Here is a 24,746-nt window from a genome sequence, read left to right as displayed (position 1 = left end):
CTCATAACAAAAATTACTGTGCAGTAATAAGTTATTACTCCATAACAATGTTTGAAACCATGTTAATTTGATAGGAAATTGATTTGCTCTCGCTCATTTGCAGAAATTGCCTTGTAATAGTGTATACCTTTTGTACATAATGGATGTCATTTGAAAAAGGATGATTGTTTAATGCTTAAACTTTCTATTTAAAAAAATAGTTATTTTTTTTAAAGGGTAGTTATGAGCTGTTAATTTTATTCAGTTTATAAATGTGAGAAAATTCTTTTGCACTTCCGTTTAGCATAAAAGAAAATAGCACCTTGATACTCTGACCGGGGAGTACTTTTATACTGGAGTCTGCTTTGTATTTTACAATAAAATAAAGTGAAGTTGTCATCTCCCCTTCGCAGAGAAACACTCCCAACACGTAATGTTTCTACCCCCCCATATGCTTGACGGTGGGGATTTTTCTTCCTCACAACACTTTTGTTTTGTTCATATAAGCAAATATCCCTCATAGTTAAAATAAACCTACCATTAAAATTATAAACTATTCTTTTCTGTCAGTGGTCAAACTTACAAAATCAGCAAGCCATGAAATACTTATTTTCTCCTCCGTAGGTCTTTTTTCAATTATTATGATAACTTATAATTGCTAATTAAATATAATACTTAACAGAGACGGATTAACGTCAATGCCATATTATTTAACTTTCCAAATCTATTGGATCATGTTTGAGCTGCGTCCAGATTATGATTATCTATCCATGACGATGTTAATGAATGTGGTAATGTATTCAGTATTACACTATATTATTATATACTAATCTTATAAAACCCGTTTCAATTTAAGAACCCAAGAGATAAATTAAATATGAGTGTGATTAAATCATCAACTTCTGAATATTTCTATAATCAACAAAGCAGCTCACATTTCTTTGAATCAATCGGAGAACATAACTATTAATCGATATTACATTATTTTATGTGAATATTTATAATAGTTATATGATTAATCAAATTGTATGATTTATATGAAACTTTAAAAAAGTTAGAAAATTAAATTAAAATTTATATTGTTTACAACTTTACTTGGTATATTTATTTATTTATAAATCGTAACTCAATCAAAATTTATGAATTTAATGATCGAAGCTTTAGTTCATTTAGCAGACTTAATTTTATATCATAAATTCTTTCTTTTTCTAGCAAAATGATTTTGGCTGTTCATTATTTCTTAAGAAAAAAAAATTACAAACAAATTGTAAAAGATATTTTATCTAAAAAGTTATTAAAATTTGTGAGATTATTTTACATTATGCTGTCATTATCCATGACAAATGTTCTTCTTTTTTAATTAAAGTATTTACAGTAATAGCAAATACATGTCTTGGATTCTTAAATGTAAAACAATGTGTTTTTTATAGTATTTACTTGAAAAAAATTATGTAATATTTGACAAAGATGAATTGTAGTAGTTCAAGTACATGACATCTGTTAGTCTTTTGAACCCACTTCTATCCCTGGCATCCAAAAATTAATTTAACAAATAATGTATCCCAGTTTCATTGACATAAATAAGATCATTTTCAGATGAACAGACCAATTCAACACAATATTTTTGTCGTAAATATTTCATTATGCTAAAGGTTATAAATCCCCCGACGTAATAAATTACATTTTATATTCAGGTAAATTCAATTAAGTCTGTGATATCTATATAAGAAATCATTCAGAAAAAGGTTTTTGAATAATTTTTAAAGAAGAAGAGTTGAATGGGAAAATTTTCTTTTCTTTAACAGAAGGAATTAAAGTTCATTTTCAAAAGGACTTAATTCAATCTTTTTTTTCGCTCTCTAAAAAAGGTATGCAACTCAATAAGTAATTACCACCACCATGTTGACGATACCATCCGAATCCCCTTTCAATGGAGTTAGGATTATTTTTTCTGAATAGTATAAACTTAGCGTGTTTTATATAGATAAGTCCTGGGCCAATCCTTTAACTGTGTCAATAGTAGTCTGAAATGTTTCCGTGGATAAACTGTTGCGCTTCGCAGATATTGTTTTCTATTTCAATAACTATTCCCCGAATGAATTTAGATTTGTGTTCATTGATCGTTAGAAATTGGTTTTCTACTGCCATGCCTTAATTTTATATGAAAATGATTCGATGAAACTTTTCAATTCTCTGTTCTATTGTTGATTCATAAAATTTTTAGTGATAAGTTAACTTTTGTTTTTTGTTTTCTACTTGATGTGGATGAATTACTTCATTAGTTAATTTATGCGCGTATTTGATGCCTATGCTTATTTCCTATTTTAAAATAGGTTTAATACCTTCTAATTTTGTAGTATAAGTAATTTTGTCATTTTCAAAAGATGGGAAGACAAAATTTCGACGTCATAAGAAATTATTGTAGAAATTTTTGAAAATATACTCTATGTGAAACAGGAATATTTTTTTCCATCATTTAAAAATAATTTTTAATATAAGGTGCCTTAATTGATAATTTATCGAAGTATAATTATATGAATATATATATATAATTATATAATATAATATTATCCACATTTGCTCAATCCGATATAATTGAAATACATTGAATGAAACTGGAATAATATTTTTAGTATAATAACTTGTAAAATATCAAAAAAAGTTCTCAAGAGCGCTCCCTGCTCTGACTATGACAATTGATAAATTATCATTACTGAGTTTGTCTTAGTATATGCATTATAAAATAACACGAAATAAAATCTATAATACCGGCAAGGTTAATAAAAGTACAAGGTTATACCATATTATCAATGATAATATGTGCGAGCGCATGACGCAATATATTTTTATTGCACCATATATCCCGTTTATAATTGATAGTATTAATTAATTTTCAACGATTATCATTCATAAACACCAAGGAGTCAACATATACTAAATTAGTCGACGTTGAATTTAGGCAGGAGGAGCGGAGATGCGCCGTATTGATGTCCCTAGTCAATACCAAGGGCAAAGTGAGCAACAAAGAGATCTGTAACGTTCTTGGTGTGCAAATGCGCTTTGTTCAAATGATCAGAAAGAGGCTGGAGGGGAACAAAGAGGAACCTAAGGTCATCATAAAAAAGAAACTCAAGTTCAAAGAGATGTGTGGAAAATCTTGGGATGATGAATTCATCCAAAAAGGTGAAAGCCATGATTCTGGAAAATCCGAGCAGATCAATTTCAAGTTTGGCTAAGGAATTTGGATTTGATAGGAAGACTGTTTCAAGGTGTATCCAGGAGGACTTGTGTTGCAAGTAGTACATGCTTCAGATGAGAAAAAGGAGGTTGGAGTCAGTGAAAGAGCCATCTGTACAGGCGTGACTAGGTTTTTTCCTTGTGACATTTTTGACATAATGTAACTATCAACAATTTTTGAGAAAATTGACAACAACCCAGTCTCTTAACCTAATATTGTAATCATAATTAAAAGCGACGCTATCTTGGAGCCCATAGTTGATAATTTTATTTCATAAAATGAACAAATATTCAATAAATCGTGATGAAACTCGATCAAATGGGGTTGAAAATAAATAAAAAAGCCATAACGACCGTATTGAATACTACTTGGTGCCAATGATATACAGTAATATGTTAATTAAATCAAAGTAATCGGTGCTTCAAATGCCTATGAATGAATTAGTACAATTTATTTTGTTTTGGATCGATTAGGGACGAAAAAAGTAGAATATTTAATATAATAGTTATTTTATTTGTTAAAATTATTCATCAAATATGAATGATGGTGTAATACATTTTTGGGTCTTATATATAATAAAACTAGACATTAAAGGTTCAAATCCTTTCATTTGTAAGTCCCATTTTGGCATCCAAATTCATGACAGTAATAGTTAACCATTTTTCTAATATTCATGAAAAGAGTTTTTTATTCTTATAAAACTTGGTTGCTTCACATGGCAAACATCAACCTTGATGACGTTACATGAAAACGCTCTTTAAAAAGTTTGACAAGTAAATTGCCTGACCGCGACAAATAATTATTTAAGTTGAGGACAAACTACATTGTTTAGAATTGACTTAGTATGGGGGAATCAACCGCCTACATAAAAAAGGGACAAATCGAAAAATCTGAAGCTTTTTTGTTATCAGTTATGTTACAATTTAAGAATTATTAAGATGAAATAAGTATCGTGAGCCATATACTGAAGAAAATTGACTTAAAGCTGTAGTAGAAATAAAAATGTTTTCTTTGAATTACTTTTATTATTCAACATAACAAAATTTATTTATTTTTCATATTTGTTACATGTTATGAAGATTATAAAAATATAACTTGATATCAAATGTTGAAAATTTATGTGCTCAATTTTTCTATTTATTTTCGAATATTGATATTTGGAAATCAAATAATATAAAATGGTAAGTTTTACATTTGTAGTCAAAGCTTATTTAGAACTATTGGGGTAAAACAATTATTTTTACGAATTTCGAAAATCGTATCTGTATATAGCTTGATTTGTATGATTTAAAAACAGTTCAATGTCACGAAATAACATTTTGAAATTACAAAAGGATCTTAAAATATCCCATATACTTATTCTTTGGTATATTTAACGGATTATACGAGAACCGTGCAAAGGTGGAACTTGTAAGTTTTGACTCAACTTCAGTTCATATTTTGAAATCTTGCGACTTGACGTCATAATCAAAGACTCTTAGACTTGAATTGGATAGATTAGTCTCGTGAGTCGACTTGGAATCAAAAGCAATTTAAACTGAATTTAAGAAAAACCTTAACAGTTAACTCTAGGAACTATAGGCGGAGTTTGTCAGAAGGCCAGGCCCTCAAGGATTGATTTTATACCAACATGTATATTTTATATACTTTGGGAAATAACTAACTCTTACAACTCCCCCGCCCTAGAATATCAAACTCTGCCTATGCTATGGACCCCACCCAACATTATTATTATGGACTTAAAATTAGCTCGATAAAATTATTAATGGACTATAACTGGAGTCCATGAAAATATACAAGGACTTGTACTTGTGAGCAAAGACCTGAGCCTAGATTCTTGCGTAGACTCATCCATGTGAGAAATAATTAATTAAGCCAATACAAATATCACAACCGATTAACAAGTTATCGATAGATATATAATTGATTGATCTTTTAAGTTTGATTCCGGCAACATCGAACTGAACTGTTTGATAGCAAGGTGTTTCTCAGTACTATTTTTTAAGTCCCAGGATTTAATTATTTACCCATTTAAATATTGGCATTTATTACTAAAAGAACCTTTAAACCAGAGGAATAAGTGAGTGAAATGTGATTGAATAGAAAATTGTACTTTTTTATTTGAATCAAGAGGACTCAAAGAGTCACAAATCCGACCCGAGTATAGACTTCAGCTTGAAATGAAAATATGATAGCGAAACTAGGACGGATCAAATTCAAACTAGACGCAGTATTACTGTATTTTTATAACGGCAATCCCTTGTTCCAACCCAGACAACAAATAAATAATAATGAATTGACGAGATTTCACTACAAATATCGTGATTATCAGATGTTATTACAAAATTTGAAGTTAATTTATTACATCACATAAAATGATGAATGTTTTTTCAATGAATTCTAGTTGTGTTATTTATGATAACTACAGAAAAAAGAAACAAAATATGATTGGTAGGTATATTATTATAAAACACTTTAACATATAAGGAAGTTAATTTTATTTAAATAAAAATAAATAATCTTTAAATTTCGAATAGGTAATGGAATGAATTGGAGTGCTAATAAGAAAAGGTATAAAAAAAGTATTAATGTAAGAGCCAGGAATATGTAAGAAAATAAATGAAGCTTAAGATTAGGTAAATATTAAGTAGTTATTTCAAGGGGGAGTTTAGCTCAATAAGTCATTAATATCACTTGCCGTCAATGACTTTACAGGCTTTTGGGATTGGTTAGATGGTGAAAACACATTTGTGGGATTCAGACCAGCAAAGTTTGAAGATGAACTGGAGGACGCAGGACTCATAAAAGTACTATTTTGACTGCTACCAGAAACTGCCATGGAGTTCATAGTACTAGGAGTAGGCCTCGAAGGGAAAAGGGAGTCAAAAGCACTCAAATCAGGTTTACTTGTCTGTGATTGCATTGGCTGATTAAATGACTGGGAAAATTGTGCTGACATTGAGGATTGGGATGGAGTGTTAGAATTTAACGACATTTGACTTAGATTAGAGTTGATAAAAGCATTTGTAGTTGATTTTTTATTGAATGAGGACATACTTCCAAGAGTTTGAGTCTTGGGCTGTGAAGCAGATTGTTGTTTTTGACTCTCTGCTTCTCTCAGGATTCTCTGTTTTTCTTCTAGACTTAAAGAATTAGACTTAGAGGAGGCAAGACCGTCACCGGGCTCTCTGGAAGAAGAAGAAGGGCTCATTAAATTTGTAGCTAATTCACGAGTATCTTTCTGTTGTGTATATTGCCCCAATCCCATATTCAAAAAAAGGTCATCATCTTTCGAAGCCGATGCCACAGCAGATGAAGGAATAAGTTCTCCGGATTTATTTAACATATTATCCGACATGCTTATTTGAAGAGCTGACCTAAAATATTTTAATTATCTATAATATATGTAGATCCTCAAATATTCGATTAATTTTTACTTTTGTTCATCCTTAATTGAATTAAGTTGTGTGAGTTTTGCACGATGCTCAATTTCCACTTTAGCTATGAGTTCTCTGATTAAATTAACAATAGTATCGTATTGGGCGACGGTTAATCCGTTCTCAATGCTCAGGGGGAAAAGAAATGGAAGTAATTTGGATGCGATCACTTCTTTTGTTAGGCCAAGCTTCTCTTCATCCATGGATAACTTTACAATCCCTAAAACAAATTACGGGCATTGATACAAGAACATAATTAAAATTACAAGTATTATAATTACCTATAATCCCCATAACAACAGCGGGTTCACGCGAAGATATTTGTTGTAACATTGGAAGAATTTCATCAATTACTAACCATTTATCAAAATGTTTTAGTAATTTGCCAATACAAATCAAGCAATTGACACGAACCGATAAGTAATTTGTATGTATACATAACTTTTTCAATCTAGGAAGTAAAGCATTTTTCATTGCTTGGTAGTCCAATAGTCCTAAAAATATAATTAATTATAAAGAAACAGTTAAAATTGAAAATAAAAAAATCTCAAGAACTGTTAATATAATGTCAAAATATATTTTTTATTAGTACTTTAATTTATTAACGTACTTATCAGAGATGGGTACTCGAGTCAGACTTGTAATTCGAATAAATATAATTAATGAAGGTGACTCAAGTCCACTCGAGATACATAAACAAGCTGGTCCCGATTTTTTCTCAAATGAGTCTTATAGAATGTCTCATTTCTGAGATATTGAGCTATTTGACTCGGAAGTTACTTTTTTACCTTAGAGGACTTGAATCAGTCATCACCTTAATCAAGTCCAAAATCGAGTCATAAGCTCCAAGTCTGACTCAAAATTTGTAATTCGAGTACTAATCTCAGGTACAAAAAAAGCAAACGAAAAATTTGATTGTCTTAATCCAATATATAGTTGAAGTTTTTTTCAATTGATATATTATGGTTTTGTATTAATTGATCTTAGAAATTTGTAAGAGATTGTGTGCATAAGTTTATTTTCAAACATATTTCAAGGAATAGCTCATTTTTGTTTATCATACGTACCTTTATCTTAAGAAAAGCATAAAATGATAAATAATGTTATGAATGAATATTTTGAATAACAACGTATTACCTGCAAATCCAGGAATGATAGACAAGCAAAGTTCTTGAATTTGAGAAGTATCTGATTCTAAAGCTCGATAAATCATGGGCAAAACATCTGATTTAACATCAGTTGGAGGTGTTTTTGAGAGCAACATCTCCATTCTTTGCATGAAAATGAGCAAAATCTAAGGGATGAAACAAAGCAATTTGGGAAGAAAAAAAATATTTACTTTTCATATTAATAAGATTACATACTTGTATTGGTTCGACAATCTTCATAACAGGCTTTAAATCCGGAAGAATATACTGTACAAAGTCATTATTATTTGCTTCCTCTGCGATCATAAGAACACTTGGTAAAACAAATGGAATCATGTGAGGATTAACAAATTCTTTTGCCAGGCATGGGACAACCCGGTGCAAAGCTACACGCTTGGGTAAACGAGGTATAACTTGAGGTAACCCCTTATAGAATTGTGATTTTTGTAGATTATCCCATTGAAACTGAGAATCGAGATTATTTAGAGTTTTAACTCCAACATCATCGAAAAATGGTATCTTCGAAAATTGAGCTGCATCGGGACGTAGTTCAGGAGTTACATTCAAAAACATTTTTATATATTCCTTTAGATCAGTGGGTATTAACTGAAGATTGGACTCTCTAAGTCTTTTTAACTGAAATAATATAAAATATATTATATTAGTTTTATATGATAATTATTTCCATGAGCTTACCTCGCAAGAGTTCTTCTTGTAAAGTCCCCAGTTTCTATCATTTGCAAACAAGGGTTTCGAGTTATAGAGCGAAAAGGCGATCATTCCAAGTGAATACATATCTGACGCGGGAGAGCAAGTACCAGCAAGTGCATACTCCGGCGCAAGAAAGTCTAAATCGGGATAGCATTCGGATATGAGACCATGATCATATTCTGGAAAGTCCCAACTCGGAGGGGTACCTACTGGAGCTGAATTTAATAGACAATAATCAAATCCAAAAATTTTCCACGCCCCTTGATGATTAATGATGACACTTTCAGGACAAATGTTTCTATGAAGAAGCTTCACGCTTTCATGTAGAAAATCAATTCCTTCACAGAGTTGCAGAAGACCGTATTTAATTTCAACATCAAACATTTTATATTCTTTTGCCCTGTTACGTGTATCCTGAGGCATGTTATCCCATTGACCCAGAGCATTTGCAAGGGAGCAAAATACGGGCTCTGTTGCAAATGCTAAGCAGTCTCTTGACTCTTCTAATGGATGTTGTACAGTAAGTATTTGGGGATGTCGCAACCTTGTGAGTTGAGCAATGCCCTTGCGTGTGATATCCAAGATATTTTCTTTATCTTGCTTATCATATCGATCTAATTGTCGTTTTTCAAAGACGAAAATAGAGGCTATTTGCTTTGTACTCTTTTTGGATCCGCTGTAGACCTTCCAGCACAAATCTATTAAAATTAAAATTAAATTGTTAATAATATGTGGTGCGTCAATATAAAATCATTCTTCAATAAAAGTCAAGAAAATGAGAAAATCTATTTAAAAATTTTTACTTCAAATATACAATCAGTCAAATAATTCATTGACATATTTGAATCAATTATAAGCATTGAACTCAAATTTGTGGGATGAGTTAAGATACTCAAGAATTATACATATAATTTAGAACCTTTGTTTCACTTATTAAAACTATATTGGACCCGATATGGCCCCTTCCAAATTTCTCATTATTTATTAGTGACGATCTATTTTGGCTACATTAAGTGCAGTTTTCGGCGCCTCCAAAGGGTTAATAGGAATAATTTGGTAATAGAAATTGACGATAAATCGTCAAAGAATACAAATATACATAACCCAGTCGCAATTTTGAGAAAAATCATTTCTAGCTTGCATTTGTTTTAACAGGGAACTTATCCTAGTCAATGATAAATAATTATATAAATAGATTTAACTCACTCGGTCCAGCTGAAGCAATATGTTCAGAGACTTCAAACTCTCTAGCTACAGGATTCCCGGGAAGAACGTTGGATATTGTATTTGCCGCCACGGAAAGCGATGAAGCGGCACTAAAAACAGTATTGGATACTGAATTTGAAAAAGTGGATTTGAATTTGTTAAAAACATCCATATTCTGTTTGGGGACCTACACATACAAAAATAATCACTCAAATTAACTCTATAAATTATCTTACTTACCTCTCAAACGATGGAATTTATTATTTAATTAACTACAAACAAAATTGACATCTGGATCAAAAGTGTCTCTCTAGACGGGGTCTTACGTCATTCTCCTTTCAATGACGTAAGCAAATAACAAGCGTACATTCGTCGTATATCGTAGAAAGATAATGAACAGATATACAATTATATCACTAAACCTTACAAAGTACCATACGATTAATATATGTGATTTAATTCCGTACTTTCTACTTTTAATGTAGATTCTTTGGGTGCAACTGTTACGAGGTACAAGGGGCATTACCTTGTTCCTTCCTCTTGATTTTTTTTTGGCCTCTCCTCTCAACTATGGAATTGTATTTTCAAGCTGTTTGTAGGCAGAGGTGGGAACTTGAACTCGAGATACGCGACCTGACTTGATGTTATTGACAAAGACTCTCGACTTAACAATGGCACGGAAGCTATAATGTGCTCAAGAAAAGCCTCAACACTATTACAACCTTATATCATTATTTTGAACTTGAAATGAATTCAAAATAAATATTTGGACTTGATCAAAATATTAAGGGACTTCAAACTTTACTTGGACTTGCAGTATAATGACTTTTTCCCCCATCTCTATTAATGTAAGTAGAGAGTTTTCCTTGGTTAATGTTACATTTAAAATTCAATCTTATTTAAAGATATATTCTTCTTTTCGAGGTTGATAACAGCAAAAAAAAGTGTCCGTAGTGTTCTTTCTTAACGAATGGTAAACGTGCGTGCTTCACTGTAAAGCAACACCCATAATATCAATGATGTCACAACCACTTTCATTAGTCATTACAATCACTTCAATATGCCAATACTATTGTCATTTATCAGATAATACTTTCAAACTTGAATATTGTTATGTTATAATTGCGTACAAGCTGTAACTTGTACCAACAGGGTGTACTGGTTAAAATTAGAGCTTTTCATAACGAATTGCTGTTTTAACACGTCAGTCATATTGGTTACTAACTAATTTCATTTCGATCTTCTATTGAAATTATGTACTTCTTTATTATACAATTTCCTACTTTTCATCAGAAAAGTGATGGATTACTCTTTATATAATTATTAAATCGAAAATCTTGTTGAATTACATTATCCTGATCACAAGTTGTACCGAAAATTCATCATTTAAAATACTTAATTTCATATGTACATTAAACGATACATTCTACATATTTCAAAACCCCTAACTTGTATACCTAGATTTTACCAGTAATCATTTCTATATCTCTCTTTATATAATTACATCAACAGTCTTGTAAATAACCAACTATGAATTGATGCCATCATTTCATTTACATCTGTAAAATTCCTTATTTAATCAGTACTAGCTAAAACGACAAATTTTGATTTAATAATATAGAAGAGAACTCCCCAAGAAATTATCAGTGTTACTCTCACGCAACTGCTCAATTAATATAATGGGATTGGTGATGAGTACTTTAGTCTTTAGAGCGTTCACTTATAAAAACAAACAAAATTCATTTTAAACAAACCAGCATATATATGTGACTCGTTTTCATACATTCAGACAGACAGAAAGACAAACTTGGATTTATTTTATACAATAAATTTAATAGTGTGAATTTAAATTTACAGTGTGCTATGGAATTTGTAGTTATTTATAACAAAATAGTTAAGAACTAAACAATTCATATATGGACCATTCATTCCATTATTGGATTCTCCTCATCACAAGCCTACTCTAAATTCTTCATATCACCTTGTGGTTGCAACTTGTGAGGGGCGTCCGCAGGAGGTGGGCTGGAGGAGGGGTGCCCTCCTTAAATTAAGGAATTTTTACTTTTTAGAAAATTTAATATTTGAATTTTCCCCAAAGATTTAATTTTCTGCGAATAGGTCTGGATTTTTTTAATTTTTCTCTGAAAAATTTAATATTTGAAATTTTTTTCCAAAAAAGCTTAATTTTCCTAATTTATTTCGAAAAAACTTTATTTTTTGGATTTTATTTCAAAAAAATTTCAAAAACCAAGGCCTCACCGCAAAAAAAATGTATAATCCTACGGACAAAATACAAAACATGGTAAGCTATTATAAGCTAGGAGTAATTTTCATTACAATTAATAAGTAATGAAGGAAAAAACACATAAACTTTTGTTGTTAATTAATTAACAACAGAATTCATTCAGGTTACATTTTCATAATTACTGACACGCTATTATGCAACTATGTAGACAATTCTATTTACTGAAGTCATATTAAGGCATATTTGACCAACAAATTACACGCCTACTTATACATACATATTATGAAAAAGAGGCCTATATTTGGGTAGGTATATATTAGGTAATGATGAATCTCATAAAAAAGTGGTTTTATTGTTATTTTGACCTATTTTTTTTTTTATTTTTTTTTTGAGCAACTATTTTCAAATAATTGAGTCCTAATAATATTTCAACAAATTATGATTTTATATTAAAAAAACAATTTTACTCTAAATATATTGAGTAAAAATTATGGTTGACTATCGTTACAACATCATGTAGTCCATCAACACAAAAGCAAACAAGAATGATTTTTCTCAGTCGTTAATTTGTCAGGAATGCATTTGTAAAATATTCTAATTAGTCCTTTAAAGTACTCGCAGAATGCAAATAAAGGTTGCAAAATTCCAGGTCATAATGAAAGAATATGATAAATTATTTTTGAATGGTCAAATCAAATAATGTTTCATAAATTAATCAAATGGAGGATTTAGTAGACCAGGGGTTCTCAACAAATAGTTTGTGTGCTAAATCTAGCCCAGTTTGTCTTTTTTTAAAAAGTAATGTCTATTAAAATATTTAGTATCATTTATAAAAAAATAGAATCAAAGTTTATATTTTATAAATTTAGCTAAATTTTCCTATATTACTGACCCACCATATCAATAACACATAATAATTTGGCCTCAAATTTTTGTCCACCATTTAGAACCCATGTTCTTAACTATTATTACTAATAGTTACGAGTATTTCAAGCTATCCCAGAAATTTGAATATAAGACCCATAAAGGACATGTCAACGAAATATTGGAGCGTCAGGTCTGGTTTTACGGTGTACACCCGCGTTGGATATAATTTTGTATTAAAATTTAACATACGATTAGAATATATCTTTAAATATAGACAATAAAAGTAGAAAAAGGATTGAGCTTTTCCAAGAAAAAGGTAATTTAGAAAAATATATATACGAGTATATTTACTATGAAATCTCAAAAAGTGTCAGGCACATTTATGTTTGCCCCAGATGACCGCTCACGCTAAAACAGGCCTTAGGAGTTTGTATTTATGTTGTAATAAATAAATCAATTGATTGAAACTTAATTTTTATGTGGATTTGAATATAATTATAAGATGGTCAAAATTCAAACATCTAGCTTCTATAATAGATTATGATGAAATATATGACATTAAATTATTTCATAGTCGAGGATTATTAATCAAAATTGTACCTACAGTATTAATTAAATAATGAGAACCATATCTTTACCTTATGCTTTGACAAAATAAAAAGATACTACATCGTTTTTATCTAACCAAAAAACGACTCTAAAGGTTATTTAGAAATTTCCTTTAGACAACTGTGAATTCTTGAGCCTGTATAATAGAATATTTAATAATCTCCAATGACAAATATATAATTTGAAATGAATGGACCATTATTATAAAGAGTTTCTAAGCTTAAATGCATTTGACATTGATCATTATATGTGTTTCTTAATGACCGTATAAATAATTAGATGTGAACATATTTGAATACCATGAGTTATTTGTCAATTAAAAATATTTTATAATTTCGAATTGCCTTTTTTTTAAAAAATAGGTATGCAATTTATAATGTCTTAAACCCATTTAAGGATTTGCAGTATAATACATAATAAAACTAATTTTTATTGGATGAATGGTATCCCCCCTCCTCCCCCTCCCACTAGAAATAATTTATAGAATTATTGTGCAATTAGGATTAAAAGTCAATGAGATATTAATCCTTATTACAGAATGTTCTATAATATTTCCGATACACCTTTAATATATGGTTAAATGTTGAAATACCCATATCAGGACTATATTATATAAAAAAAGATGGAATAATTTCACTAACTCATGTACTTGATAGAGAAATACTCCTGTTTTTTAAAGAGAGATAGTATTTACCATCATGATCAGGTAAGAAGAGACTACTTAAGAGATCAGATAATGCATCCAAAACTTTTCTATAACATTTCCGCCTAAGAGGTTTTACTTATTATTGCACGATGTGTAGCAGCCTGTATTGGATTGAGTGAGAGTTTTGACCAAGTCAACGTCATAATAATAATAGTAAATGAACCTGAGTATAAAAACTTCCGCTTTCAAAAGGATGCCGAAATATATATAAATATAGTAAGCGTGTATCTCTTAGGCAAATCTTCTAATATAAAACTATATAATAAAGAAATATAAGATTCTTGCTCCTTGAAGAAACTAAAAGGCAGAATCAAAATGGCGATTCTGAAAAGGAAGAACACTACTGCGTTAGGCAGAGAATGTGAGGCGTAGCTACGTAGAGCGGAAAAGGGGGGGAGTGGAGAGAAAAGAAAAGGAAAGAGAAAAAGAGAGAGAAAAAGAAAGAAAGAGAGAGAAGTGAATCGAGATGTCAGTTGAATTTTTGCTACCCACCTGTGAGGATCCGCATTTTCCCCCCCTCATCTGACTCGTTTCTCAGTTTATTTTCTAACGGATTTTATTTATAATATTATATTTAGACTACATACACAATTAAGTTAGAAAAAGTGATTATTTTCTGTTAATAAATGTGAACATTTTTTTGTGCAATCCTTGATCGGAAACTCGGCTATTTTATAATATATCTTATAATTTTTGATCTATACATAATTAAGGTATGAAAAACGAATTAAAATATTTTTATGGTCCTTACCGAATTATTATCATAATTCAACTAACAAAATAGATGAATGAGAGATGTCTTATATTATATTAATATCATATGTAAAATAATGTTTATGCTTATTCAAGGTTATTGGGTGTATGTTTATCTTGGGGATTAGAATGATAAAAAGTTGCGAATTGTGTATCAATCACTGATAATAATTATTAAAGAAAAATACCATGTTTTAAAATACTGAAAGCTGTAGCTATCTACAATCAGAGATGAATGAATAATACATATATACATTGTTATAATAATATATTATAAATACCTATGATGTACTGGAGACTCGAACGTTATTTGTTCCAGAATTAGGGTCAATAAACTAAGACGCAAACCACCACATCCTTTTCAATCATTAGTTGCGAGAATAATACGGAAGAGCACATCATTCAAACGATTAAAGTACCGAATTTTTGTTTGTAGACCTAATTAGATGTAATTCAAGCAAACTGGGCCCATTTTTTGCTGGTGTATAGGACAATATTGCAAATAATCAATTTTGAATGTGACTTGATATTTATATAGTTTAGCCTGCGGAGACAATTATTCGCACTCTTACTTGTTAAGAGTCCTTTTGTTCGAGCTTAGAGTTTTAAAAATAATACTCTTGTAAGTATATAAAGTAAATTCTATTTCTAGAGATTTTGTCGTTATCCCTTTGAATCAAATACTAAGTCGTTGAAGTCATAAAAGTGATATGAGAGTATTAATATTATATTATGGCTTAAGTTTTTGTGGCAAGGATCTTTTTTAATTAAATACCTCACGAAATTCAATGATACTTTTGCTCTTAATTCATGACTTACACGCATAGGTAGTTAGATATTTATGTTCAGTGTTTGCTTTTAATACGAGCTTTCCTCTCTTGTAGTTATCATAAGTAACATGCAAATTCGTAAGATAAAAATCTTTTGAAACCTTATTGAATATGCACTTTCGTATTGTAAGGATTTGATCTTAATATATATATATTTTTTAATAATGAATGAAGAACCCATAATATTTTGAAACAAGAGTCCAAACTTCATGTCTTGTTTCTGTATAAATATCCATCAAGTCGTTTTCTCCAATTAAAGTCTTGGAACAAGTGGTATTTTATATAGGTACATCTGTTGGATTTCACTGTGAATCTATACAGATTATATTATATATGTTTTGTGTTTTTTTTGTAATAGAAAATGAGTTAAGACGTTTCATTTGAGCTATTTGTATTATGTACCCATATTTATATAGATACATACTGATGAAGGAATAAAGTCATTAACTATTAATATTAAAACTTGTATGTAAAATTATTTGTAGCTACATATTTTCACAGAAAAAATAACTATTATTTATATATTTGCTGTATTTTTACATACGAAATATTATGCACTCACAAATATTTTAACGGAACAACACGTGACCTACTTACCATATAAAATGATTTTTTTATGCATTTACCTTAATGCTAAAAGAATTACACTATATACATACTTTTCCAAGTCAACTTTTTATAAATTATACATACAGTAAGAGCAAAATATAATCGGCATACCTCTATTGGGGAAATAGTGAGTTTTTCTTACAAAAATAGAGGGTTTTCAACATAATTCCATGAAAATTGGACCGAATCCACATTACAACATTAGAGTAATTCCAAAATCAATTAAAATATACTCAGAATTAAATAGAGTTTTTATTTAAATACATAAAATAAAGTTATATCAGTGGCTTACATTTGTAATTTGAAAAGTTATTTTATATCATCTAATTAAGTCATATAAAAATTGAGTTTGATATAACAGTATTTATTTATAAAAATGTTTTGAAAAAATTGATAAAACCGTTGTAAATTCACGTCCTATTCACGCACCGTCAACATTATAACAATCTGTAAAAAAATAATTAAGGGGACCCCTTTTTTTTCTTTTTTTTCCATATATATTGCCCAATATTTGGTAGACATATTTGAGTCAATTATAAGCATTGTATTCATGTTTTTGGGATGAGCTAAGCTACCCAATAATTTTAAGTAGAGTTTAAGGTCTTTATTTGATGTAAAATACTTATATTTGCCTCGATATTGTCTTTCAAATGCAATATGTCCATTGCTTATTCTTTTACTGTGACAATCAATTTTGGTTAATAAGAATTAGCTTATTTATGATAATTTGTCAAAAAATGCAAATGTATTCCACAATCAATTTTGATAAAAAATATTCTAGCTTGCTTATGGGCATGACGAGCCACGTTTATATTCAATTATGTTATTTTACGAGGGCAGTCTGAAAAGTTTCCGACCCTCAACATGAAGATCGCAGCAGTCGTAAATAAAAGCTAATTTAATTTATTTAGCATCTGTTGAGAGTTACTCTCTAAAGTTTCAGCTATTTTGGACGCGCAGTTGCTATGTAACAGTTGTTTGAGAAAGTTGATGTGAGTGTTTTTATGAAAAAGGACAAAATCCTGTATCGAGTTGTGATTAATTATCTATATTTTTTTGAAAGTGTAGCCTTTCAATAGAATTAAACAATAGCAGATATACAAAGGCTTGCTGTGTTAAAATCTGACACGTTCAAGTCAATCCAACTATGAGTATTGAGCCAAAAACAAAAAGTGTCTGGTGAACAAATATTTTGCAGAGAAAAACGAGGAGTACTATTTGAACGGGTTAGAGAGATGGGAGCATCCCTGGGAGAAGTGTGAAAAATAAAAAAATACAATAAGAAAAAATGTCTTGGATCTTTGTTAGTTTGGAAACTTTTAAGACCATCCTCGTATAATATAATTTTAATTGATATGATATTTTTAAGGATTTATTTTCTAAAAAAGAAAAAAAAGCGCATTCGTTCAAATTATGCAGTGAAGCACAAATTTGAATTTTTTTCAAAAAATTCAAAAAAACAACCCCTAGGTTAGCCTGACAAAATTACATTAGGAATTTTTTAATATTTGGCCTAAATTTGAAATAAATATGTATTTAATTGTTTAGTTTTATCAATCCATTTTTCATAAAATTTAATTTAATAGGTTCTGTAGCCCATTAAAATATTTAAATAGTGGGAACGCAGACCATTATATTAAAAAGGTTGGCATCTCAGGTCTAGATCTATCATATAGGTCAATGATTGAGGACTTCATGTGTTTTTTAAGATTGTGAATATCGGCAGAATAACGTCAATGAAGTAAATAGGGGCCAAATATATTACTAAACTTCAAATTTCCTCAAATTTTTTTAGTATACATTTCAATCTGAACAATTATTTTTGAAAAAAAATTATAATTAATAATCTAAGTAAAAAGCTCATTACTTACCACGGATATTCTTAAGTATTGAAGAATTACTCACGAAAAATAAATCTAAATACAAATTATGAATACAAACTTAGGATCTGTTACTTAGGTTGAAAAAAAAAGGAAAACAGAATGGCGTTGATAGGCTTCAATATATATATAATTGCCAAAAATCAGGATAGGGAGAAAATCGGTCCATAGTTTGAAACCGAAAAAAATTGGTCCACAATTTGGAATCGAATACATCCCGTAGCCAAAAAAAAGTCGGTCTTGAACCAAGTCTCAACACAAGTATAAACCCTATAAAAAATATTCCTAAACTTGCAAAACATTGTTCTACCCAAGGTGAATAGCAATACAAGGTTAGACCATTATGAAATACTTGGGCTTGCTAGAATTTTCAATTTAATGTATCGCACTGACTGCTGGGCAAGACAAACAGATTTTGACAAAACACGAAACCAATAATATTCTATGACGTCACTATTAAAAAGCGTGGTGGAAGTCAAACATAAGTATTACACGCGTTATTGTATTACCTTGTATTTCTATTAACCTTGGTTCTACCTAAGTATTTCTCGTTTTGATGAAAAACAGTATTTTTAATGTGAGGTGATAAATATTGTCAATCTGCATTAATGACCATAGATGAAAATAATTAGTAATGCAAATCGTGTGTATTCTGGCAATGCAAAAAAACAACAAAAAACAAGTATGGTAACCCTGACAATTTGTAAAATGTTGTAGAGGAGAACAGCTTATGGGAGAAATAAATAAACAAGGGAACTGGAAAGAATTACTCCGATGTTGATCACCTATTCTACTCTGAGCCCAATAAGGACTTAAAATTATAACGATGCAATACGTCTTCCGGGTTATGAGCACATGCAATCAGTTTTTGAGTATAATTGAATGTAGTTGAAAAAGAATTTTTAATACTCAAAAGTTAAATATTAATGACAATAGCTGAAGGATAGAAAATAGATTATTCAGAAAACTAATTTCAAAAAAATGGGTGAGCCAAAAATAAGAAAACACCTCATAATTTACATAATTTAAAATGATAGTATCATTAACAGGGCCTGACTTTTTGTAGTTACTATCTGAACATTATTTTCTAAAGCTGTGCTCATTATTCTTTGATTCTTGAGGAGATAACATATTATATTTATAAACTATAAAGTGTAAACACGAATGTTGGACTCTGATTTGAATTGAGGATTGACATGGGAGGAATTCATGCCTATATCATGGCCAAATACAGATTGTTTTTTTGTTTATTTTGGGGTTATTTTCTCCACAGTTTTTGTCCTTAACATTTAACTCTTGAGTAGTGAACTTCCTTTTCTACAACTTCAAACTATATTCAAATCCAGATTTAACATTCGGAGAGTAATCTAGCGGATTTGTTGGGAAGTTATTTGTAAGACCTTGTTGGACTCAGAGTAGAATTGAGGATCAACATCAGAGTAATTCTGAACAATATTTGTTTCTCCCCCATCTCCCTCGTTACAGCTGATTGTAGTTGATCTAATAAAACGTCATGAAAGCTAAGCTGTTCTCCTCCAAAACATTATTAAAATTATCAAGGCAAGCACGTTAATTTACGGTATCTTTTTTTAACATACCGGTGATGGATAGTATATTATTTTCATCTATGTTAATGGTTTAAAAATAAGGGGAAAGTAAAAAACATACTGATGTATGTAAAAATGAACTTTTAAAGTTCATCATTATACATACAAAATAAGTAGGTATAATCTTTTATTAAGGCAGTTGGTAAGTCCTTAATTGAGAAAGATTTGACATTTATAGCGTGATATTAATAACATAGATCCACAAAATAGTAGTTTTTAAAAGGTTTTTTTTTCGAAATGAAAAGAAAACATAGTTAGTTATAAAAATGGTCTGTATTATATGCATGTTAAAACAAAGAAACTAAAAATCAAAATGTTAACTCTGATATTTTGAATAATATTTTGAAAGAGAGCAGTTTAATTGCCATGACGTTTCATTAAATCAGCTGTTACAAAGGAGGAGGTGGAGAAGGAAATAAACAAGGACATTTGGTAGAATTATTCCAACATCGAATCTCAATTACCTTTGGGTCACTCTCCGTCTTTTATGAGCACACACGAATGTTCAATCAGGTTTTGAATATAATTGAAAGTTGTCTGAAGGAAAATTCATTGCTCATACTTTTATTCAAAAAATACAAAATCCGGTGGTTTTTTTTTTTTTTTGTTTTCTTCACAATGGAGGCCATGAAAATTGGATTTTTGAAGGAAAAAAAATCCTACCAAAAATAAGCCCAGGGAAGCAGCGATGGATAAATTTAACTTGCGAATTTTTTATTTTTTTCAAAGAGGTTTTTGAAGTAGAGATTATCAGAAGCGACATTTTCTTTTCTTTTTTTTTACGTGGATTTTGAATTTTTTTTCCAAGGTAAATAATAATGACAACAGCTGAGGAAAACAAAATTCATTCTTCAGATACCCAATTCCATAAAAAACAGGTGAGATAAGTCCTAAGTTTTTGTTTTACTCTGAGTATAATACAGACAGAATAGACATTGGACTAATTCCTGCCTATATCATTCCTATATACTGAGTGGGATTTGTCTTTATTTCCTTCAATTCATAGCCGCTTGTTGCTATGAAATTATAAGTAAAAAAAAATTACAAATTAAATTATAAATATTAAATTTTTTTGAATTTTTAATCAAAAATCCCCAGCTGTTCACAAAAACTTTCAAATATTAAATTTTGAAGAAATTTTTCCCAAAAGTCCACAGCTGTTCACATAAAATTTAATTTTTTGACAAAAAAAAAATTCAAAAATTAGATTTTAAACATTAAATCTTTCAGGAAAATTTCAAAAATACGCAGCTTTTCCCAAAAACTCAAAAAGTCCATAGCTAACAACAAAAAAATTGCAAAAATCCATAGCTAACAACAAAAATATTTCAAAAATCGATCGCTGCTCGCAAAAAATTTGAAAAATTAAATTTTTTGGAACAAAATTTCAAAATCCATAGCCATTCTCAGAAAATTAAATTTTTTGGAAAACAAATTTGAATAATTATATTTTTTGAAAGTTTGGATATTTGGGGGACAGCCCCTCCGGAACCACACCCTGATTGACGCCCCTATTGGCGCATGTTATTTTTTTGCTGTTGTTGGTAACCTGAAAGGTGTTTTTTTTTATTTTCTAAACCTTTTAAATGTTCTCTCCGCAAAAAAAAAGATATCAAACCACGAGTGTTTGTACTCATGAATGGAGTAGAGAAACACTTATGAACTGTTGAGAAGATAAAAAGTGTAAGTTTTCAGATAAGAATTGTAGATCGGCATGGAAATAATTCTTCCCTATGTCATTGCTTGATACGTAGTAAGACTTGTGAATATTTCCTTTATCTCACAGATAATTTAATGAAGCTCTTTGAGAGCTAAGCTGCTTTCATTCAAGAAAATATTCAAATTGTCATATTTAGCAGGTTTTTATTTCAGATTCTTTGATTTTAAACATAACAAAATGCTTCTTCGATCTACAACCCTGGGTATAATCTATTATTAAGGCAGTTGGTAAGTCCTAAATTAAGAAACATTTATCATATGACATTTATAGCATGGTTCTACTATGAAGAGAAGTTATCTAGTTATAAGTATTTTATCAATTTATATTTTAAATGTCGATTTTTTTTTTTCTTGACTCTAAAACTATTATCATATGCATTATTAAATGAAGCCTTTTTATTTCACTCGGCTTATTTATTTATTTAAATATATATAAGGAAGAAAAATCTAATTTGTGAAAGCAATATAAGTGCTTGTTGGCAAAACGGGGGTCTCAAGCTTTACCACTGTGGCATACTTGTCCTTTAATATTCTATGTACTTATATCTGTACATAGATTACCGTTTTTTTGTGCCAGGAATCAATTATCATTTAAAGAACTATGTCATTAATGATGTAATGGTCTTATTTCGAACTAACGGGAGTAGCCGACATTACTGGAAGTTATTAGGTGTTGATGAACAGACAAACAATCTGTGCTCTAATAAAATAGAAATGTAAACCCCTTTTCTTTCCTTTATTTAATATGTCGAGCTGGGCTGTACCTACAAATACTAATTATTAGTAAATTTTTATTTCTTAGATCAAGGGGTGTCACACAGTTCTAATATTTTTGGAGCACACTAACAATTGAGGCTTCGATAGACAAACAGACAAACTTTGTTTTTATTAATTACATGTAGGTATATTTAACTTCATCACGTGGATAACTTTATTATATCTTGCAACATTTCTTCTGAGAAAAAACTGAAACATATGGACCAAAATTAGTTGATAGTTTTTAGCCAATTCTTATATTTGTGCAATTATTATTTAATAATTGTATACAGATTATTCACAAGAACTCTGTTTAGGGGAATGGAAGCAGAAACATTGACAGCACAGGTTACATTTTTGTATAGTGAGGAACGCCGTGTGATGAGTTCATATATATTCCAGCAATGATGAGCGCATCGAAAAAATCAACTCAAACTTTCTTGACGCCAAGGTGGTTTGGTACCCCTCTATTAGAGTGGTGTTTAAGTATAAATATATATATATATTTGTTTCATTGTCCAAAAATGCTCCTTTTCATGAAACAAAAAAAAAATCATATGTCAATGTACATTTTTGCCCAGAATCCAGCTCGTATCTAAAAAAAACCAAAAAACTCTCGTATCTCAAGGCATTACTGTAGTTATATAAATATATGAATGATGATTTTCTTTTGTTCAATCTCTTCTATCATTATCATGGCTTTAATAGGACGAAGGATAGCTTCTTTTTTCTCTCTTGAAAATAACTTCGATATATGTAGTATCGATTACGTTTATCTAATTATATATCAATATTAAAGGAAGGAAATTGGTTATTTTCACTACTAGTATCAGTATACTAATATCAATATTAGGGTTGACACTCCGTCCAAGACCGAATTTTACACCCGGGTCGGTCTTATGTGATTTTTTCTATAATTCAAAAGGAGAATAATACCCTATGATTTATATTTAAATTTACACTAAATATTATTTTTTATTTGCATTAATTAACATATAATATTCATATAAATAAATCTTAGTATGAGAGAGAAAATTATGTTTCAACGAATATAAAATTAAGCATTGGAGTTGTCGTAATCATTTTAATTAAGTATATCTTCAATATCCAGGTATCCAGAAAACAATCATCTCCCTAATCTCTTATAGTAGGGTTGATGGTAATATCCTGCATCGATAGAGAAGTGAGGCCGAGGGTACTGAAGATTGTTTTTCAAAACTTTATTAAAAAAACTAGTTTGTAAAGACGGTTGTGAGAACAAAATTAAGTTTATTTCTAGTAAATTATACCTAAAAGCAATATTTTTTATTCAATATGCCCATCCAATAAGCCTCATGTTCTTGGGCACATTCAAAAGCAGCTTGGCTCTAGACAGCCTCTCTCCTTTGTGGCCGTCGTTATGAGATGTTTCTTCCTTCTGGCTCTTAATTTTGTTCTCAAATCATCTTTAATTATCCTTCCTAGCATACCTCGCTCACATTTAACTTCTTGGTCATACTGCAAATCGTTCTCATTGGATTTCTAGCAAGGCGGTTTTTGACACGCATTATTACCTTTGTTCTTACTATTCCTTTCCGACATTACCATACTTTCTGGCGACTGCTCCTGTGAGTTCAACCCTCTTTATAATGATATACACGCCCGTCTGGCGTATTTTGAGGTCATTGGGAATCTCGGTTGGTTCATTGGTCTAGGATTTTCAGACCGACATCCAAAACTAACAGATATTTTCGTAAAGGTAGAGTGTTCAAACTCCCTCTTTTCTGTACATATCATATGATGTATTAATTTTTATTTTAAAATCTATGAGACTTCAATGATAAATGATTCAATAGAATTCTTTTCTCTCTATACGTATATGTATAAGTATATCAGGGGGTCCAGAATTAGTGACGTCCCACTAACTTAAACGTAAGTAAATTAAATTATTCTGTGACGAGATTTCGTACTACAAGTGTGATACCTTGGACTAGAGGTCAGGAAAAGTTGTTATACTGCAAATCCAAGTGGAGTCTCAATTTTCTGCTGACAAGTAAAATGTCCATGAATTATTTTTATCGAGTCCTGGTCTCAGTTCAAATAAAATATACCTTAAAGAGCACTTTATATCTAGTGAAAAAATTGGAGGGAGTTTTTAGTCCACATCATGCCCTGAGTCTTTGATCGTGTGATCAAGTTAACTTGCCGTGTTCTCAAAATATGGACTCGATGGTTCGAGTTGTCTAACTACCCATTTTGGATCGTAGAATCGTTTCCTGACACATTCCAAATGAAGTATAATATTGTTTCATCGATAATTTTGAGCACTTTAGTTCCAAAAATTTGAGCCTCACTTTACTCACTCTGATCTTAACCCAATTTGACTTTTCAGCGTATGATATATCCAAGGTGGAGGGTTATGTTGTTTTCATGCTCAACAATGACTCGCTGATGGCAACCAAGTAGG

General features: G+C 30.2%; 2 protein-coding genes and 1 long non-coding RNA gene across 7 annotated transcripts in view; 2 read left to right on the top strand and 1 right to left on the bottom strand.

Moving 5' to 3' along the window:
* Positions 1–458: 458 nt before the first annotated feature.
* Positions 459–953, top strand: LOC139904872 (uncharacterized). Its single transcript, XR_011779122.1, has 3 exons — positions 459–599; positions 662–770; positions 836–953. It is a non-coding gene; the product is annotated as an uncharacterized lncRNA (long non-coding RNA).
* A 4,707-nt stretch (positions 954–5,660) lies between these two features.
* LOC121114174 (SCY1-like protein 2) lies at positions 5,661–10,141 on the bottom strand. Of its 2 annotated transcripts, none has more exons than XM_040708044.2 (8): positions 9,960–10,141; positions 9,720–9,906; positions 8,499–9,211; positions 8,019–8,438; positions 7,792–7,948; positions 6,936–7,148; positions 6,655–6,874; positions 5,661–6,594 (listed from the first exon to the last, which is right to left on the bottom strand). In XM_040708044.2, exons 2-8 carry the CDS (start codon positions 9,889–9,891, stop codon positions 5,886–5,888), a joined length of 2,604 nt encoding a protein of 867 aa, XP_040563978.1. In that variant the 5' UTR covers positions 9,892–9,906; positions 9,960–10,141; the 3' UTR covers positions 5,661–5,885. The 2 variants fall into 2 exon arrangements, with proteins under 2 accessions (XP_040563978.1, XP_040563980.1); XM_040708046.2 differs by having other exon boundaries at positions 9,720–9,894; positions 9,960–10,092.
* A 4,473-nt stretch (positions 10,142–14,614) lies between these two features.
* The window catches only part of Synd (protein kinase C and casein kinase substrate in neurons protein Synd), a 102,023-nt gene continuing 91,891 nt past the window's right edge, over positions 14,615–24,746 (top strand). For 2 of the 4 annotated variants that reach the window (XM_040708048.2, XM_071887020.1), the window contains exon 1: positions 14,615–14,859. The gene's annotated coding sequence lies outside the window, so the exon portion shown is untranslated. The remainder of the gene's footprint in view (positions 14,860–24,746) is intronic. The other 2 variants (XM_071887021.1, XM_040708047.2) reach the window with 2 other exon arrangements.

Source organism: Lepeophtheirus salmonis, chromosome 3, assembly GCF_016086655.4.
Source record: "Lepeophtheirus salmonis chromosome 3, UVic_Lsal_1.4, whole genome shotgun sequence".
Taxonomy (NCBI): domain Eukaryota; kingdom Metazoa; phylum Arthropoda; class Copepoda; order Siphonostomatoida; family Caligidae; genus Lepeophtheirus; species Lepeophtheirus salmonis.
This window is presented reverse-complemented; position numbering and strand designations above follow the sequence as displayed.